Source organism: Cololabis saira, chromosome 22 (assembly GCF_033807715.1).
Source record: "Cololabis saira isolate AMF1-May2022 chromosome 22, fColSai1.1, whole genome shotgun sequence".
In the NCBI taxonomy this organism is placed as follows: Eukaryota; Metazoa; Chordata; class Actinopteri; order Beloniformes; family Belonidae; genus Cololabis; species Cololabis saira.
In genome coordinates, this window is record NC_084608.1 from 37,977,553 (window position 1) to 37,999,435 (window position 21,883).

The 21,883-nt window shown below is 40.6% G+C and overlaps 2 protein-coding genes across 2 annotated transcripts in view; both read right to left on the bottom strand.

Moving 5' to 3' along the window:
- Positions 1-21,883, bottom strand: part of LOC133423619 (alpha-tectorin-like) — a 255,976-nt gene that overhangs the window by 216,958 nt on the left and 17,135 nt on the right. The window lies entirely within an intron of this gene.
- Positions 10,407-16,449, bottom strand: LOC133423325 (secretory phospholipase A2 receptor-like). The gene is made up of 5 exons (XM_061713510.1): positions 16,394-16,449; positions 12,769-13,140; positions 12,341-12,691; positions 12,127-12,218; positions 10,407-11,094 (listed from the first exon to the last, which is right to left on the bottom strand). The coding sequence occupies exons 1-5, from the start codon at positions 16,428-16,430 to the stop codon at positions 10,996-10,998; spliced, it is 951 nt and encodes a 316-aa protein (XP_061569494.1). The 5' UTR covers positions 16,431-16,449; the 3' UTR covers positions 10,407-10,995.

Genomic DNA, 21,883 nt, shown 5'->3' on the forward strand with positions numbered 1-21,883 from the left:
TCCATGTCCTGCATGCTTTTCTGTTTCAGAACACGTGATACAAATGAACGTCATCAGAAATGTCCAGACGTCCATGAAAAGCTGATGACGACCATTAATTACAATCAAGTGTTCTGATGTTTATTTCAGAAATAGAAATAAGTGACTTCCGGTTATGGCGGCGAGCTGGTCAGTGGTGTAGTCAGAGAGCTCCCAGAACGGTCCGACGTTTCCCGTTATAGAGAACCCACCGAGTTTATACCTGTGAACTCCTATGGGGAAATACCAACTGAGAAACGCTAAGACCACAACGAGTCCAAACGGTGAGGAAAAAGAGCATATGGCGACAGGAGAAGTTGATTCAGGTGCAGCTAACGTGCCTGCTCCCATGGATGCCCTACAAGCTAGCTTAGATGCTATCTGTGCCGACATAAAAGCAGGACACCTGGGGCCTCATTTAAAATGGACTGCGTAGGAGTCATACTAAAAGTGCACGTACACTCAAAAGCCGAAAATGCCGGGCGCAAAAAAAAATCCGGATCAATAAAACCATGTGCACGCAGATTTGCACGCAATGTTCCTTTATGAATCACAGTCCAGCTGGAAAGCTGCACAGCTGAATCCGCCTCATATCCCGCCCTCTACACGCCCATAAATGCATATGGATGAGCCTACTGAGCATGCGCAGTGGCTTCCTGCTGCCTGTTTGGCGTCAGAATGAATGAGAGGGTGTCCCGCCACTGTGACACTGACTTTCACGGAGACCTAGATGTTGTAGATGATGTGGAGGACAGGAAAACCACATTATTTGGTGGTCACAGTAAAAGTTAGAATAAGTATATAAATAGTATACAATAAAATAAAGCGAGTGAGTGGCAGCACGCCGTTGCTGCGCTAAACGCCGTGAGTTCCCCGGCGCAACAGGGGGACACACGTCCCCCCGTCTTTTCAAAATCATGTTTTTGTCCGGTAGGCTCAGCCTTAAATTGCAAATTATCAAGACACTGTATGAAAGCGATACGAAAACGGCCCGGCAGCCCCGCTTCACCCCCCCCTCCCCCTCCTCCCCTCCCGTCTCTCCTCAGAGCTGCTCAGGGCGGGTTTATCGTTCTGCGTTACACCAACGCAGAGCCTACGGCGTAGGTGCGCGTCGCCGCGTACCCTACGCCGTAGGCTCTGCATCGTTTTAACGCGGGACCCTCATTTAAGTTTACACCCGCACCTAAAGGTTTCGCGCGCGTAAAACTCATATATATGAAAAAAAATCTGAGTCCCTTAAGGGCTCCGTGGGGCTCCCTAAACGCAGCCCCTCATTTGTTCTGTCCCAAAGCGGTGGGTGTGAGGAGGTTCCCCGCGTGTCACGGCGGCTGCAGCTCCAGCAGCACCAGAGTCCTGACTGACTTCACACACAGAGGAACACGATCAGCGCTATTTTATTTTATTTTATTATTTTATTATTTTAAGTCTGATATATGTTGTGATATGTGATGACATTATTAAGAGTATGACATGAATCTGGCTTCATTTCACCACCTCACAGCCTGCGTCGCCAGTTCCCGTGTCTTAAGTAAATTCTTACGGGAGGGTCCTAGTTGCCGTAAAGATAAGCAGATTTTTCGGTTAGTTTTTTCTTTTTAGATCCGAGGATTTGCGTAGAAGGTGGCTTCCGCAACTTTCAGGCGCTTTTTCTGCGCAAGCAAGCTTTATAGATGAGGCCCCTGGTCATAAAAAAAGACTTGAGCGGATTTTGTGAGACAATCAAAAGAGACTTGAGAGAAGAGCTCTGAAACTTTAAAGAAGAAGTTAATCAGAAACTGAGCGAGATCGGGGCAGAACTCAAAAACACGGAGGCTAGGATGGAGGAGATGGAGACGCGAGTGGCCGAAGTGGAGGAGTGGAGTGCGACCGCGAGGGACTCGCTTCTCCAGGCTTTGAAGGAGCAAGAGCGCATTGTGTCTAAACTAACAGATTTAGAAACACGCTCCCGCAGAAATAATCTCCGCATCTTTGGGATCCCCGAGGGAGAGGATGGGAACGATGCATGTGAGTTTCTGGAGAATTTCATTAAATCGGAGCTGCAACTCCCTGACATTGACCTCAAAATACAACGTTGCCACCGGTAACTCGGACCAAAACCACCACCGCAAGCAGCCCCGAGATCCATGATCGCATATTTCCTCGTGTTTAAAACCAAGGAACTTGTGCTCAGCAGCGCATGGGAAAAAAGAGAGATACAGATCAAAGGGAAGAGAATTTACTTCGACCATGATTACCCAGCAGAAATCATCAAAAAGAGGAAGGAATATGCGCCTTTGAGAAAAGTGCTGAAAGAACGTGGACTCAGATTTCAAACACCTGCACCCGCTAAACTCCGGGTTTAAAATAAAAAATGGAAAAAAGAGAAAAAATAGGAAAAAAAGAGAAAAAAAATAGGAAAAGAAAAAAAAGAGGGAAAAAGAGGAAAAAAGAGAGAAAAAAAGAGGAAAGAAGAGGAAAAAAAGAGAAAAAAGAGGAAAAAATAGGGAAAAAAGAGGAAAAAAGAGGAAAAGAAGAGAAAAAATAGGAGAAAAAAATAGGAAAAAAGAGGAAAAAAGAGAAAAAAAGAGGAAAGAAGAGGAAAAAAAAGAGAGAAAAAAAGAGGAAAGAAGAGGAAAGAAGAGGAAAAAAAGAGGAAAAAAATGAAAAAAGAGAAAAAAGAGGAAAAAATAGGGAAAAAAAGAGAGAAAAAAAGAGGAAAGAAGAGGAAAAAAAGAGAAAAAATAGGAAAAAAGAGGAAAAAAGAGGAAAAAATAGAAAAAATAGGAAAAAATAGGAGAAAAGAGGAAAAAAGAGGAAAGAAGAGGAAAAAAAGAGAAAAAATAGGGAAAAAATAGGGAAAAAAAGAGGAAAAAAATGAAAAAAGAGAAAAGAGGAAAAAATAGGGAAAAAAAGAGGAAAGAAGAGGAAAAAAAGAGGAAAAAAGAGGAAAAAAAAGGAAAAGAAGAGGAAAAAAAGAGAAAAAAATAGGAAAAAAAGAGGAAAAAAACAGGAAAGAAGAGGAAAAAAAGAGAAAACAATAGGAAAAAAAGAGGAAAAAAGAAGAAAAAAGAGGAAAAATAGGTAAAGAGAGAAAAAAGAGGAAAAAAAGAGAAAAAATAGGAAAAAATAGGAAAAAAAGAGGAAAAAAGAGAAAAAATAGGAGGAAAAAAAGAGGAAAAAAGAGGAAAAAAAATAGGGAAAAGGAGAGAAAAAAAGAGGAAATAAGAGGAAAAAAAGAGAAAAAATAGGGAAAAAAGAGGGAAAAAAAGAGGAAAAAAAGAGGAAAAAAGAGGAAAAGAAGAAAAAAAAAGGAAAGAAGAGGAAAAAAAGAGGAAAGAAGAGGAAAAAAAGAGAAAAAATAGGGAAAAAAAGAGGAAAAAAAGAGGAAAAAAGAGGAAAAGAAGAAAAAAAAAGGAAAGAAGAGGAAAAAAACAGAAAAACAGAAAAAAGAGGAAAAGAAGAGGAAAAAAAGAGAAAAAATAGGAGAAAAAAAAGAGGAAAAAAGAGGAAAAAAAGAGGGAAAAAAGAAGAAAAAAGAGGAAAAAATAGGAAAAAAGAGAAAAAAAAGAGGAAAAAAGAGGAAAAAAAGAAGAAGAAAAAAAGGAAAGAAGAGGAAAAAAACAGAAAAAAGAGGAAAAAAGAGGGAAAAAAGAGGAAAAAAAGAAAGAAAAAAGGAGAAAAAGAGGAAAAAAGAGAAAAAAATAAAAAAAGAGTCTGGGAGATGGAGGACCCACCACATACAACAGTGCGGATGAAGCGACGGAGGATATGCTGAAAAGGGGGATACTAACAGCTGACGAAGGAACCGACGCGAGCAATACACCCGACAACGCATCCCAGACAGCCGTGACACCCCATATGAAGCTGGCGGAAAACGCATGGCAGACCAGTGGCTCCCCAAAACGTCGGAACCGGGGCACAGACATCGAGCGAGCTAAAGAGAAGCTCCGGAGATTCCAGCGAGCTCTCACACATCGGGAGAGCATGACCTGAGGTGCACGCATGAGTGACGATGAGAGGGAGGCAAAAGGGAGTTGTTCTTTCACGCTGTGTGTGCGGGTCTCTCTTTTGATTGAACACGTGTTGAATGCCATAGTTCTTAGCTAAGAACATTACAAAAATACGGATTGGACTGTTCCACGGGGTGACTTAAACTACACCGAACCATTGTTTGAGCGAACTAATTTTGCTTTTTGGATGATGTTAGGACTCATCTGGAGGGGCCCTTGCTTTGGAGGCTTCCCCTCCCTGTTCAGAAGTTGTTACTTTACTTCACTGTTGGAGGTTATTTTTGTTTTATTGTTATGTTCAGCACAGATGGTTTTTATTTACATGCTTACAGTAATAGAGGTGGGAAATGTGTGTATCAAAATTAAAGAGTCATAATGCTGAATAAGGAATATAAGATTATTACCTTAAATATTAATGGTCTACAAAATCCTATCAAAAGGAGCAAGTTGATCACTAAGATGAAGAGAGAAAAACAACATATTATCTTTTGGCAAGAAACCCACCTTAATGATAAAGAACATGAGAAGTTTAAACATTTGGGCTTTAAAAACGCATACTACTCATCCTATAAACATGGGAAAAAAAGAGGAGTTATAATATTAATCTCTAACAAAGTTGTGTTCCAAATCTCCAAACAGATAAAGGATACCGAAGGGAGATACATTCTAGTGAAAGGTTACATTGATCATAAGCAGGTAACACTTTTAAATGTGTATAGACCCCCAGGTAATGATAAGACATTTATGAAGAAAATATTTGATCTGGTTGCTCAAGAGGCTGAGGGGGTCCTTATTTGTGGTGGAGATTGGAATATACAATTACAACCCTCGCTTGACTCCACTAATGTAACGAAAAGACTTAATTCTGAGACAGATACTGTTAAGAAACTTCTCCTCGAAGCAGGTATGATGGATGTTTGGAGGGAATTAAACCCAACAGCAAGACAATTTACATTTTTCTCTCATCCCCATAATGTTCATTCAAGAATCGACTACTTTCTTATGTTTCACTCAGAGAGACATAGAATCTCAAACTGCCAAATAGGGGTCAAAGATATTTCAGACCATGCTGGTGTATATCTGTCCCTACATCTTAACACTGAAATTAAAAATACAACTTGGAAGCTTAACACAAACTTATTAAATGACCCCTTATGTAATCAATACATTCATAAGGAATTTAAAGAATACCTGGAACAAAATGATACCGGTGAAGTGTCTCCAGGTACTGTATGGGATGCTGCTAAGGCAGTAATAAGGGGAAAACTTATATTGTGGTCCTCAATTAAAAAGAGGGAAAAAGAGAAGCAAATAAAACACCTATTACAGGAACTAAAAGATCTAGAAATGAGACACGTTGAACTTAATGATCCCAAATTATTAGATCAGATAAAACTTATTAAACAAAACCTAAATAAACTATATGATAGATATGAGGAGATGAAGGCAAAGTTCATCAAACAAAAGTACTATGATAATAGACCAAGAGCTAAAAAACTGTTAGCTTGGAGGATGAGAAGACAACAAGAAGAAAGATCCATCCATAAAATTAAGAACACGCATTCTGGAAAAACTTGTCACAAACTAAAAGAAATACAAATGTCCTTTGTAAATTACTATAAAGATCTGTACACACAACCGAAAGGAGTAGACTCCTTAAGTATTACAGATTTTCTTAACTCACTGGATCTACCATCCATTGGAATAGAACAGAATAAAAATATGATGAATGACATAACACAAAAAGAATTGGATAATGCTATATCGAGACTCAAGACAAGCAAAATGCCCGGTGAAGATGGATATTCTGCTGAATGGTATAAGACATTCAGAGAATTACTATCACCAACATTATTGAAATGCTTTAACTTCATACTTAATGGGGGTGAAGCACCAGCTTCTTGGAGGCATGCCATTATCTCAGTAATTCCTAAAATGGGCAAAGATAAATCTGAATGCAGTTCGTATAGACCGATATCGATTTTGAACTTAGATTGCAGATTATTTGCTTCAATAATTGCAAAAAGATTAGAAAATATTATTCCGGACATGATAGATGAAGACCAGACTGGGTTCCTCAAAACCAGACAGACACAAGATAATGTAAGACGGGCTTTACATTTAATGGAGCAAATGAGCAAAGATAAAGATGAATCCATTGTCCTCAGCCTTGATGCCGAAAAGGCATTTGATTCAGTTAGCTGTGAATATCTATACTTAACATTACAAAGATTTGGCTTTGATATTAAAATTATCTCATATATAAAAAAATGATATCACTCCCCTTCAGCCAGAATCAAAATAAACGGTAGTCTGTCTAATCCTGTGTCACTTGAAAGAGGCTGCCGGCAGGGATGTCCCTTAAGTCCGGCTTTGTTTGCATTATTTATCGAACCTCTGGCTCAGGCTTTTAGAGAAGACCGAGACATAAAAGGAATCTATTTCAAAGGCACTGAATACAAGCCCTGCCTTTATGCAGATGACATATTGATCACCCTTTCACAACCAGATTTGAGTTTACCCAAATTAATGTCATCCTTAAAAATATTTGCTCACGATTCGGGCTACAAGTTAAACAAGTTCATAAAACACAAATCATTTCGTTTAATTATACACCTTCTTTACAAATAAAGAATCTGTGCAATTTTAGATGGGAGAATGACTTTATCAAATATCTGGGAATAAAAATTCCAAAGGATTTATCCAACATTTATGCAACTAACTATTTGCCAATTACCAAAGAGATAAAGACAGACCTGGATAAATGGAGTTTATTACCACTAGATTTACACAATCGAATAGATATAGTTAAAATGAATATTTTGCCGCGATTGCCTTTTCTTTTTCTGTCAATACCAATAGAAATACCTGAAAAGCAATTAACGGAATGGAAGAGAATGCTATCTGGGTTCATATGGAAAGGCCTTAAACCAAAGATCAGATACAAAACTTTGCAACTGTCCAAAGAAAAAGGTGGACTCTCTCTTCCAAATATAGATAACTATTACAAATCTGCTCAGCTTAGGTACCTGACTTATTGGTGCAACCCATATTATAATGCTAAATGGAAAAGTCTAGAACTAAGCCAATTAGACATGCCCCTGCAAAGCTTGCTAGGAGACAAAAATCTATAGATACTGCATAAACAAAACCTAATTGTCTGGACAAAAACACCCCTAAACATTTGGTTTGCAGAATGTTATAAGAACAAACTGGAAAATCATATCAAAATATTACGATGGGTGGCGCATGATAAGGATTTTAAACCCGCCGAACTGGATGGGCGTTTCAAACAGTGGTTGTGGAAGGGCATCACAACGTACTGTCTCATTTCTGGTAAAGGGAGACTAGACTGTTTTCAAAAACTTAAAGACAACTATGACTTGGAAAACCAAGACTTCTTCAGGTACCTACAAGTGAGAGCCTTTTTTAACTGTGATATAAAAACAACAGAGCAAGATACCTCTGATTTAGTTAACATCATGATTGATGCATACAAATCTAAGTTAAACCAGAAATTGATTTCCAGAATCTACTCCTGTTCTCTCAATGATTATTCCACTCATTATGTTAAATCCACCTGGGAAAAAGAGGCAAAAATAACCATTTCAGAAGATGATTGGCTAAACATTTGCAAAACTCAAATGAGCACTTCCAGTTCTGGTCATTGGAGGGAATTTTCCTGGAAGAACATGATTCGTTTTTTTATTACTCCCAAAATTAAAGTCATAAAGGTCACCCAAGTTACGGAAGGTGCTGGAGAGAATGTGGAAATGCCCAAGTGGACCATTTCCACGTCTTTTGGGACTGTCCGATTATACAACCTTACTGGCGGGATGTAGTGGAGAAAATTAAATCAGTTGTAGGCTTTGAGATTGAACACGATTTTTGTACAATTTATCTTGGTAATATCTCCCCCACAATCAATGTTACTGATAAATACTTGATTAAAATAATGTTGGTAGCCAGTAAAAAAGCTATTACGAGGAGATGGCTATCAAAAGAGCCCCCATCGAAAGAGGAGTGGATTACAATTGTGAAAGAAATATATGACATGGAAAGACTGACTTTTTCCTTGAACTTGTGCATGGATAAATTCTCTACATACTGGAGGAAATGGACAGCTCGTTTGGAATATGGTTCCTCACCATAGCAGGACACAGTTAGCATTTATTAATGTGATTAATTGTGTTTTGTTGTCTTGGCTTTGAGTACTTTATGCTCTATAATATGAATGATACAGTAGATTGTGGACAAACAAAGATAAAGAGACTAATGTCTTTGAGACCTGGACCTAGCTCTATCTCTTAAAATATACACATTATATTGATCTACTTCCCCCCTGTGCTTTTTATTTTCCCATCTGTGCCGTTTGTTAATGTCCTTTTCTATTTTTCCCCCTTTTTTCCATATATATTGTAAAATTTCTTAAAAATAAAGAAAAAAGAAAAAAAAAAAAAGAAATAGAAATAAGTGACGCCACGATTTCAGCAGCGCAGGAACCAAAAAAAGGGAACAACCCAAAACTTCTAAACTGCATAGAAATGTATTTATTTTATATGAAACATTAAAAAGCTTTGATTTAAAGTGCTTTAATTGCATTGAACTTGCATGGCTGTAGACAGCCAACCATACATCAACTGAAATGCTATGTACGTCCACATCAGCCCAGATGTTCATGCAAGTAAATATAAATATGGTGAAGGTCGGAAAATTAGAATATGGTATAAAAGTTAATTGATTTCAATAATTCAACTTAAAGGACAAAACTAATACATTATTATTGCATTGCACTATTGCATTAGTCTTAAAGCATACAAGACAAAATATATGTTATACCAAAATTTCCCATTACTTATATATATATATATATATATATATATATATATATATATATATGTTCTGTCCTCAATGCGTCTGTTGCATGTATTGACAGGCAGCTAAACACTCAACTCCAAGCAAGACTCTGGGTTTTCTCTTTCCACAGGTTTATTGCAGAAGCAAAGTGTGAAACTACAAAGAAAATACATAACATAATTATGAATATAAAGTTGCCACTTAAGCATAAACATATGATGGCAAAATACAGACAAATGTATGCATACATACCGACGATGCAACTCCAACAAGCTGTAAGCTGTAGTTGCCAACACTCACTGGAACCTAACATGTGCTCTAGTTGTTACAGACTCTACTTCCTGTATAAAGTTTTCAACATTTGACAAACATTTAGCTGCAATCCCAGCATTAGCCAGTAGGAGGCAGTACTGCGACTTTTTAATGTATCATTCAAGGAAACATCTTTTTAACTGAAACTATAAATTATATGAACTAAACTGAACATATATATATATATATATATATATATATATATATATATATATATATATATATATATATATATATATATATATATATATATATATATATAGACATGTACAATGAAAACACACACTGATATATAACTGCTACTTTACTTCACACACCATATTAATGATTATATAATAAAGTCGTGTAGATTTTATGAACTAAACTTCAGTAATGAACTAAATGTAAGAGCCATTTGTGTTATTGTATCAAATGTGTTTATGGATCTGTCCACTAGGGGGAGCAGTGATACCATAAGTTATTTTTCTGGTAATAACTCTTGTTTTAAGTGTAATGAGATTTTCTTTTACAAAAAATGAGACATTTTAACTAGAAATAAGACAAATATCCCTGGTAAGATTTAGAGTTTTTGCAGTGCAGGCGGCTGTGGAGGCAAAAAGATTTTTGACCATGTGTTCAGGAGAACGGAACGAAGAAATAGCAGGTGGATATTTATATTTGTTTGTTTTATGTTCCAAGTGGCAATGCCTGGTTCAACACTAAGGAATAAAATGATATTGGAACATTGGAGAGGCTGGTATTTGCCAGGCAGTGGCGGTTTGAGAAGTAAATGGTCTCTACATTAAGGCCCGGTCCCAGTCCCATATGTACGTCATATGTATACAGGGTAAACCAAAGAGAAATGTATCACAAAAACATGATTAATGTTCTTTTTTTTATTATTGCATTGCACTATTGCATTAGTCTTAAAGCATACAAGCCAAAATATATGTTATACCAAAATTTCCCATTACTATATATATATATATATATATATATATATATATATATATATATATATATATATATATATATATATATATATATATATATATATATATCTGTATATATATATATATATATATATATATATATATATATATATATATATATCTGTATATATATATATATATATATATATATATATATATATATATATATATATACTGTATATATATATATATATATATATATATATATATATATATATATATATATATATATATATATATATATATACATGTACACCATATTCAGACAATGAAAACACACACTGATATATAACTGCTACTTTACTTCACACACCATATTTAAGAAATGCTCCTCATGTCAACACAATTATAATGTGTACATTTCAAATAGTGACATTAAAGATGACACATAAAAACATTCATCACAACAGGTTACAGTTAATGATTATATAATAAAGTCGTGTAGATTTTATGAACTAAACTTCAGTAATGAACTAAATGTAAGAGCCATTTGTGTTATTGTATCAAATGTGTTTATGGATCTGTCCACTAGGGGGAGCAGTGATACCATCAATTAGCTCGGTCCATTTAATCAGGGTTAACCATGGTAACAGCAGCAACAAATCTCTTAACGGGCGTTATTTGGATAAACTGAGCCCAGGTTGGGGATCTTAACGGTTACTTTTACGCCTGAAAACATATTAAAACTTAATAAAGTGGCATATTAACAGCGCTACAGCAGAAATTAAAACAGCTTTTGGCTCTCAGCTTCCTGATTTTAGGGCTGGTGCTGAAAGTAGGAGTAGTGGGAGTATTGGGACAGACCTGGGAAGATTTAGAGTCCCTAAAATCTGTCTAACCCTTCTATCTCACAACTCGTCCTCCTTGTGGAAAACTTCTCCATCCTTCTGCTTTTTCCACTTCAGGGTGACTCCGTCCACTCCGTCCTCCTTCAGCTTGTCCTGGAGCTGGAGACACAAACAGGACACACTTTCAAACACAAACTCAACCTATGGTGGTTGTTTAATTAGGGCCCTAGCACTGACAGTGCTAGGGCCCTAATGTATCTGGAGGAAATCTTCTTTCTTCTTTATTTTTCCAACGAATTGAGGGTCTTTTCCCCCTAAACGTGCCCCAAAAGTCACCAAATGTATCACCAAGTCAGGCCTGGTGATAAATGTGATATTTAGCGGTTTGCATTAATGGGCGTGGCCTAACGGCTCAACAGCGCCCCCTAGAAAACTTTGTTCCTCAAGCCCCACAATACGGTTTGACGTACATGCACGAAAATCGGTACACACCTGTATCATGTCACAACTTAAAGAAAAGTCTCTTGGCGCCATGGCCGAAACCGAACAGGAAGTCGGCCATTTTGAACATTTTGAATTAGTCGTGTCATTTTGGCGAAATTTATGCCAATCATTTGGCAGTTAATTCAGCCCGAACCGTAACGTGCACCCAGGTGTGTTATACATCAAAATGAGCGTCTCCATCCTGCGACTACGCGCATTACTTTTCTCTTTCAAAAGTGTTACCGTGGCGACGCTAGACGCCAAAAAGCGCACCCCCCCTTCATCTGATTGGTCCGTATTTGATAGTTCTCCAAAAGTCACCAAATTTTGCATGCAAGCCAGGCCTGGTGATAAATTTGATATTTCATGGTTTGCATTAATGGGCGTGGCCTAACGGCTCAACAGCGCCCCCTAGAATACTTTTATCTGCCATAACTTTTGAATGGTTTGACATAATGAGTCGTGGGTGGTGTCATCAGATTCTGTATGGAGTCCTTGACCTTCATTGGCCTGATTTAGCCCCGCCCCTTCTTCTGATTGGTTGTCCCTTTTTTCTGCTATAACTTTTGAATGGTTTGACATAGGAAGTCGTGGGTGGTGTCGTTTTGGGGGCGGTGGCCGTGAGTGCGAGGGCCCGTTCATCGCTGCTTGCAGCTTTAGTTGTCATTAAAACTTCCAGAAATGACAGCGTTTCCGTCCCACACTTGCCTGTTTCAGGAGTTGTTCTTGCACCGCCGGGTCCTTCAGGTCCACAGAGCCGTCCACCTTCACTTTCACCTTCACCATCGTCTTCTTCACGCCTGGTGTTGAATGGGAAGAGAAATAAAACATGGTTTTCTACTGAAAACAGAAATATCAGTACATATTTACTTCCTACATTAATTGTATATGTTGTTCTATGTTTACTCCCTAAAACACTCACTGTCATAACTGTAGCAGACAAACGGTAATCTGGTTTCACACGACAGAAACCTCCATTTTCCTGAGCTGCCTGAAGAAACACCACAAATAACTCTCATCGAGTTCAAGGGATTAGTAGCAGGCTCCCAGTTTTCAAAGAGGAAGCTGCTCCCATCAGACCAGTTAAAGGTTGGATCTCTATACAGGCCAATCCAAGGCCAGTATCCATCAGGTATTTCCCTCTGGGCCGCCTGGTTCTCTGCATCGTTCCTCATAATGGCCAGGTCTATGAAGTTCTCCCTGCAGTAACTCTGAGCGCTGGACCAGTTCATCCTCTCGGTCACATGAACATATTCAGGATTCTGCTGTGATCCTGCAGATAAAGTGATAAAAGAGGAGGTTAGTTGGGTTCAAAACTGCTTAAAACCCTAACATGCTCCATAGTCTTACCTTTGTAACACAGGAAGGGTAGGCTTTGCTGGCAATCATAGTCCCTCCATGATGATGAATACATGAATACACAGAAGTATCGGCATGAGTAAAAGATTGGATAGCCACTTCCCCAGTCCCTGTAGTCAGCCCCGGTACCGTTGAACCCATCAGACCACTTCCAGTCGACTTCATGCCTCAGACCGATCCAGACGTCAGAGCTGGAACCAGCAGATGAAAGTGTGTTCCAGAGTTGGTTCTGTTCCCCATCGTTCTGCATGGTGGCCAGGTCCGTGTGTTTCTCTCTGCAGTATTTCTGAGCTTCGGTCCAAGTCAAGTTCTGACCAACGAAGTGGTAGTGACGGACGAGGCAGGTGGAGAGGACCAAGCACTCTGAGGGAAAATATCAACTCCTTTGTTAATTACAGTCACTTTAAGCTAACACTGTTATCTACCTCCAGAACTAGAGTTGTAAAAAACAATCAGGGGGGATGGAGGATTTGATCATATGGGGACAGATAATTTGTGCTGATTACAAATAATATAAGTGACCAAAACAGCTGCAGAAATCCTGCAGGAATGACATAGCAGCAGTTAAATGCAGCCTTCTGTAAGCTTTAAATATCCACTGGGCTTACATCAAATACATCAAAACACTACAATAAAAAACACTTTTCTGAACTTATCAATATGACTCTGTCCTTCACAGGATAAATAACATGGATCACTGCAAAAACTCAAAATCTTAACAAGAATATTTGTCTTATTTCTAGTTAAAATGTCTCATTTTAGTAAAAAAATCTCATTACACTTAAAACTGTAATGTACGTCCACATCAGCCCAGATGTTCATGCAAGTAAATATAAATATGGTGAAGGTCGGAAAATTAGAATATGGTATAAAAGTTCATTGATTTCAATAATTCAACTTAAAAGGCAAAACTAATACATTATTATTGCATTGCACTATTGCATTAGTCTTGAAGCAATATATATGTTACACCAAAATTTCCCATTACATATATACTATATATATATATATATATATATATATATATATATACATATATATATATATATATAGTATATATATATACTATATATATATATATATATATATATATATATATATATATATATATATATATATATATATACATATATATATATATATATAGTATATATGTATATATATGGACATGTACAATGAAAACACACACTGATATATAACTGCTACTTTACTTCACACACACCATATTTAAGAAATGCTCCTTGTGTTAAAACAATTATAATGTTTACATTTCAAATAGTGACATTAAAGATGACACATAAAAACATTCATCACAACAGGTTACAGTTAATGATTATATAATAAAGTCGTGTAAATTTTATGAACTAAACTTCAGTAATGAACTAAATGTAAGAGCCATTTGTGTTATTGTATCAAATGTGTTTATGGATCTGTCCACTAGGGGGAGCAGTGATACCATCAATTAGCTCGGTCTATTTAATCAGGGTTAATCACACACACACTGCAAAAACTCTGAATCTTAACAAGAATATTTGTCTCATTTCTAGTTAAAATGTCTCATTTTTAGTAAAATAAAATCTCATTACACTTAAAACAAGAGTCATTACCAGAAAAATAACTTATTTGACAATTTTCACCTGTTTCAAGTAAATTTTCACTTGAAATAAGTAGAAAAATCTGCCAGTGGAACACGATTTGTTTGCTTGTAATAAGAAGATAAATCTTGTTCCACTGGCAGATTTTTCTACTTATTTCAAGTGAAAAGTTACTTGAAACAGGTGAAAATTGTCAAATAAGTTATTTTTTCTGGTGATGACTCTATGGGCCCGATTTACTAAGATCCTAAATAAAGAGTACTAAATTGCGTGTGCACTGAAAAAGTTTGCACGTGCTGTTCTTGTGTGTTTTGCGGGTGATCAACTAAGATTGCGTGCGCAATTGATAACAGGTGCAAACAGCAGTATTTAAATGAGGTGTTGCGTGTCTTACGTTTGCGCCATGGAGAGTCTGGATGGAAAGCACAGTCACAAGTCACAAGCGCAAAATGAAATTGAACGAGTTGGAGTTAGAGATATTAGTGGAAGAGGCAAATAAACACATTCATGAACTACAGCAAAGACATTTAAACATTACCAAAAGAAACGCAATATCGGAGAAAACCTACGATAGAATAAATACAGTTGGTAACACAAAAAACGGAAAAACGTCTGGTTTTTCATATTTCAATTTTAGGCACAGATCAAAAATACGAAATAGAAAAACGGGCCACAGGACTGAATTTGATTTTAATATTTAATTGGTCGGGTTTGCGTGACCCCGCGGTGCTCGGCATGATCTGAGGAGAAAAAGACAATCAGACACAGAGCTGGAGAGCGCTTTGATTCATCTATTTATGAGTTAAGTTTTTATTCAGATGTCCACAGTATATTGCAAATATTATATATTATATAGCAAACACTGACAGTAAATGTGTGACAGACGGGACCATCATATGAAAGAAGAGAAGTGTTCAGAACAGCGCACAGAGCGCACACTAAAGGATGATTTATGGTTCCGCGTCACACCAACGCAGAACCGACGGCGTAGGGTACGCGGCGACGCACACCGCACCGCGACCCTACGCGTCGGCTACGCCGTCGATTTAACGCAGAACCATAATTCAGGAGAAGCTGCAGTCTCTGCGCTGATACTGACACAGCGGGACGGAGCGGATTTGGTCATGATGTTTAACCTGTGTTTTGTGATTAATAAGCACGGGTTTTAATTAAATGTAATTTACGAAGGATGATTTCACGTTCAATAAGATAAGTAATCAATAAAATACAAAGTTTTGGCACAAAGGCTTGGCCTGCTTGTGGGCGAGTGGAGGGGGGCACAATAAGAGAAGGTGGCAAAGATATAAGGCGAAGAACTAAAGAAAAAGTGGCCTTTAATAAAACTTGTGCAACCATTTTTAAAATAGCATGCAGCAGAATAAAGAGTCTCTCTCTGCGTATTCTTTGATTTTGGATGTCGCCTCCTTGCCACAATAACAGCAGTAGCAGATTAGCACCTTCCTTTCGAACGTATTAAATACAGACGCAATCACAATACGCGCAATTACTTTCAGGCTTGGTAAATCTCATTGCGCGTGGTAAATGGACCAATTTGCATCTTCCCCTCCCAGTATTTAGGATTTCTGCCGGGTACGCCCCATATTGATTATTCATCAGGGCAAAAGTACTAACTGAATTACGTGTGCAATTTTGCGCATTTCAGAGACGCAGTCGTCTTTGCACGCTGTTAGTAGATCAACTGGCACTTTGGTTTGCGGGTGATGTCAAGTTTGCACAGGTTTAAACACACGCAAACCTTTAGTAAATCGGGCCCTAAATGTTGAAATAGAAGTTAAACCACATTCACTGATGAAATGACATAAGGGATGGAAAGGAGGGATTAGTTTTACAGGAGTTTACAGCAGTTTTACAGGAGGGATGATTTGGACCGTTTTTATTTCAGGGGGGGATGCCGTCCCCCCTCATCCCCCCTCACCCCCCCTCAACTCCAGTACTGCCTACCTCCATTATTATAACACAATTTTAAAACACCATCAGATAATAATAAAGTAATAACTGACCTGAGAAAAACAAGAGACCGAACAACATCTTCTCCATGGTGATGCTGCTCCTTGGACGGTGAAAGGAGAGTAGAGTAGAGTAGAGTTTTATCATCAACGCCTGTGGGATGTTCCAGTGGGAGGTTCCAGTGGGAGGTTCCAGTGGGAGGTTCCAGTGGGAAGTTCCAGTAGCCTCCAGTCTTTTTAATAAAACCTTCATTGTTGCATCTTTATGCAAAATGTTTCATGTTGACCGTCTTTACATAAACCTACTGATTAACCTGCATATGTTGTTATCTGCTTGTGTAACCGTCACGTATCAGGCACTAACTGAGTATATGAGGTGACTCATGTGACTCCATCCATCTCTGACCTCCTGACCCCCTGATACCGATACTGCAGTAAACCACATATTTCCTTCCCATGTGCAACGCTAACTTTTATTTGGATATTGTTTTGTCCCCCCAACTATAAGTATCAACTAAGACTATTGTCAGTTGAGTGCGATGCCTCAAGGAAGTAAACCTATGCAAAAACCTTCCACAATACCTCTGGGTTATCTGAACTCTTTTGCCTTTGTTCCTCAGAATCCAGAAACTGCAACATTTGCATAATTTCAGCTGAATCAAAGAAAAAAACTCTTAGAAACACTTGTTTGTTCCGTCAGGAAACATTGTCCCTGCAGAACTTTGTGACAGGATGAGGCAGCAAAGGTAAAAAAGAATAAAATAAAATAAATATTCTTATCCTTATCCTTAATGTATATACACCTTATGAGTCACTAGAAAATGAGGATGATTACCTGAATAGGATGCTTTTATCAACTCTTTTATCTCAGAGAATCACACTACCAGTGTTCATGTAGTGGGTGACTTGAATGCCAACATATCTGACAAAAAGTCCTTATTTGCCAAATTTTTGTTACAATTTTGTGATGATAACAATATCTTTTTATCTTCTCAAATGCTATTACCGGCAGATAGCTTTATATATGTTAGCGAGGCCTGCCATACAACATCATGGCTTGACCACTGTTTCAGTACCGCTGATGCCCATGACATTCTAAGCTCTATAGAGATTGTCTATGAGGCATCAATATCTGACCATATTCCATTTATAATGACATTAGATTTTGACAGTCTTCCCGAACTATCTCAGGAGGTGAAATTTACTTGCAAGAACAAACTAGATTGGTCTAAACTTACAAATGTGAACAAGCTATTATATTATGGAAGAACTGATACCCTGTTGCGTAAAGTTCATTTGCCAATTGATGCTATTTTATGTTCTGATGTGAACTGTCATGAAAGCTCTCACCGTGAGGATCTTTGTGCCTTGTATGAACATATTGTGGGAGCTATATATGAGGCTAGCATACCGCTCTATACCTATGCTGATAAAAAATCCAGGGTAAGGCCAGGGTGGAGCAAGTATGTGGCTCATTCAGGGCCGGTTCTAGAAAATGATGACTAGGGGTGCATTTCAGATCAGAGGGGGTGCACATGCCTGGCACGTTATTCAACACTAAATTATGCATTTTCCCATAATTTCACGTGGAATAATAGCAATATTAGAATATTTGAAGTGTATTTACAGGGGCATTTTTGCAGCAATATCGCTGCAGAACAAAGAAAATGCTACATTTAGTCTGGCCTACCTCACCCATCAGACAATCTAGCAACAGAAAATAAAACATAACAACAAAAATAAATGTAACCATAAATATACAAGACTGTCTCAGAAAATTAGAATATTGTGATAAAGTCCTTTATTTTCTGTAATGCAAAAATGTCATCCATTCTGGATTCATTACAAATCAACTGAAATATTGCAAGCCTTTTATTATTTTAATATTGCTGATCATGGTTTACAGCTTAAGAAAACTCAAATATCCTATCTCAAAAAATTAGAATATTCTGGGAATCTTAATCTTAAACTGTAAGCCATAATCAGCAATATTAAAATAATAAAAGGCTTGCAATATTTCAGTTGATGTGTAATGAATCCAGAATGTATTTTTTTTTTTAATTGCATTACAGAAAAATAAAGGATTTTCTCACAATATTCTAATTTTCTGAGACAGTCCTGTAAACTTGCTTGTGTCGTTGTGCTTGAACCACTTCTGAATATCCATCGTTACTTTGTGTTAACGGAGCAGCAGAGAGCAGCGTCTTGCTGGTGCAGGAAACTGCTGGACAGATCAGTGACGGACACTAAAGGCTGATTTATGGTTCCGCGTTGCCCCAACGCAGAATTTACGGCGTAGGATACACGGTGACGCGAACGTATGGTGCGCGTCGCCGCGTATCCTACGCTGTAGGCTACACCGTTGATTTAACGCGGAACCATAAATCAGGCTGACGCGCGCGCATTTGTCAGTTTTCTTTTCGTATTTTCAACTGAGCAGCAAACACATAAGCTGAGGGTGCAATGCATGCTTTTGCACCCTCGTAGACCCGGGCCTGGGCTCATTATCATGCTGAAGCCAAGAATGCCTTTAGGGGCTGGGTCCATGCAGGAAGGCCCAGAGAGGGGCCTGCCCTTGACTTGAAAAAGTTCACCAATTCTAATTATAAATATGCAATTCGTTATGTTAATAAGCTTGCACAACAAATCAGAGCGGATTCTATGGCAGAAAAGCTCCTTGATAAAGATGTCACTGGTTTCTGGAAGGAGGTGAGAGCTCTGAACACAAACACCACAACTCTACCAAGCACCGTAGAGAGGGTCTCTGGTTGTGATAACATAGCTGAACTGTGGACGAAACATTACTCTACTCTATTTAATTGTCTTAAGAGAGACCCCTACATAGTAGGTGAGATTGTAAATTCAGACACTATGCAAATCACAGCTAAGGAAGTGTTTCATGCCATCTCAGAGCTAGCTGATGCTAAGGCTTGTGGTCCAGATGAAATGTCTGCAGAGCATTTTAAATTAGCAGGCCCGAGGGCAGCAGTTCTCCTTGCTATTTGTTTTACAGGCTTTATGTTTCATGGTGTATTACCAGACTCCATGTTGTCCGTTACCTTGGTACCTATCATCAAGGATAAAGTGGGCCGGGTGGGGTGTATGGATAATTATCGGCCAATTGCTCTAGCCAGTGTGTTGTCGAAGGTTTTTGAGAGAATATTACTTGACAGACTATCTGTATATCTATGCACCTCTGCTAACCAGTTTGGCTTTAAGGCTAAACATAGTACTGATTTATGTATTTATGCTCTGAAGGAGGTGGTGGAAAATTACAGAAGACATAATTCTACTGTACTCATTGGTTTCATAGATGCATCAAAGGCATTTGATCGCATGAATCATTTTAAATTGTTTTTAAAGTTACATCAGAGAGGAGTGCCTGGCACTTTTATAAGGATCCTGTCCTATTGGTACTCTAACCAGAGCATGCAGATCAAATGGGGAAATGCTGTCTCTGCTACATTTGGGACAAGTAATGGCGTTAGACAGGGGGGGCTTTTAGAGAGCCAGCATGCAGGTGAACAAGCCAGTGTGTATGTCTATGTGTGTGTATGCGAGTATGTATATGATCATGCGTGTGTGTGTGTGTGTGTGTGTGTGTGTGTGTGTGTGTGTGTGTGTGTGTGTGTAATAAACCAAACAAAGCTCCACCTGAAGTGTATCTATAGTGGGGGAGGGGGGGGAGCAACCCCGCCACCCGCGAGACCAGAGGCGGACACGGAAGAGCCCGGAACCCAGGCCACCAGCAACCCCACAGAGGGGAGAAGTAGGAGGGAGGCAACCCACCGCCTGCGAGGCCCCCCCCCCCCCCCCGGCGGCGGCCGAGGGGGCCCCACGGCACGAGAAGAAGCAGCCAGGGATCCCACGGCGGCGGACCGCGACCCAGGCAATCCCCGGCCACCCGGTCCGGGCCAGACACGCGGCCAGGAGGCCCTCACCCTTCAGGCCAACGACCCCCACCCGGCAGGGGGCAGGCCGGCCCGGAGAGACAGAGCCGCCCCGGCCGCCGACGCGGGCAGGCGCACCCGTCCCCCACAAAAGTGGCCCTCCAAGACCAGAGGGTCGCCCCGCCGCAGAGGCAGCGGGGGGGACCGGAGACGGGCCCGGAGAGAGGGAACCCCCCAACAGGGCGACACTCGCGCAGGCCCGACAACGGAGGGCCCCAGACCCAGGCATCCCATTCATTCATCCATTCATCTATCCGATATCTATACTAATAATAATATGATATACTATAAATAATAATAATAATAATAATAATAATAATAATAATAATAATAATAATAACCATCTTTGTATGATATAATATTGATAAATTATTAAGTTTTGATGTCCTGCCAATGGAGGCTCAAATCCTCCATGGCAGGACCCTTCCACACCGCATTCTCACCGACACAGACACACACTCACGCACCGTTTCCCTCCCCGGGGGGGTCCAGCACCGTTTCCTCCTCCCCGGGGGGTCCAGCACCGTTTCATCCTCCCCGGGGGGTCCAGCACAGTTTCCCCCTCCCCGGGGGGGTCCAGCACCGTTTCCCTCCCCGGGGGGTCCAGCACCGTTTCCTCCTCCCCGGGGGGTCCAGCACCGTTTCCCCCTCCCCGGGTGGGTCCAGCACCGTTTCCCTCCCCGGGGGGTCCAGCACCGTTTCCCCCTTCCCGGGGGGGTCCAGCACCGTTTCCCTCCCCGGGGGGTCCAGCACCGTTTCCCCCTTCCCGGGGGGGTCCAGCACCGTTTCCCCCTCCCCGGGGGTTCCAGCACCGTTTCCCCCTCCCCGGGGGGTCCAGCACCGTTTCCCTCCCCGGGGGGTCTAGCACCGTTTCCCTCCCCGGGGGGTCCAGCACCGTTTCCCTCCCCGGGGGGTCCAGCACCGTTTCCCCCTCCCCGGGGGGTCCAGCACCGTTTCCCCCTCCCCGGGGGGTCCAGCACTGTTTCCCTCCCCGGGGGGTCCAGCACCGTTTCCCTCCCCGGCGGGTCCAGCACCGTTTCCCTCCCCGGGGGGTCCAGCACCGTTTCCCCCTCCCCGGGGGTCCAGCACCGTTTCCCCCTCCCCGGGGGGTCCAGCACCGTTTCCCCCTCCCCGGGGGTTCCAGCACCGTTTCCCCCTCCCCGGGGGGTCCAGCACCGTTTCCCCCTCCCCGGGGGGTCTAGCACCGTTTCCCCCTCCCCGGGGGGTCCACCACCGTTTCCCTCCCCGGGGGGTCCAGCACCGTTTCCCTCCCCGGGGGGTCCAGCACCGTTTCCCCCTCCCCGGGGGGTCCAGCACCGTTTCCCCCTCCCCGGGGGGGGGGGTCCAGCACCGTTTCCCTCCCCGGGGGGGTCCAGCACTGCCAGAAGGCACCCCAGGCTGCACGGCGGGCCCCGCCAGGCCCGGGTTACCCGACCCACCTGTCCCAGGCCGGCGAGGGAACGCGGGTGATGTGGGACCCCCTCCTGCCCCTGGTGTTGAGTGCATGTGATTAATGCCATAAAAACAGGGAGGGGGGAGGGCCAAGTATCGATTTGACACCGACCCCCCCCCCTCCCGAACTACGTGTCATTGT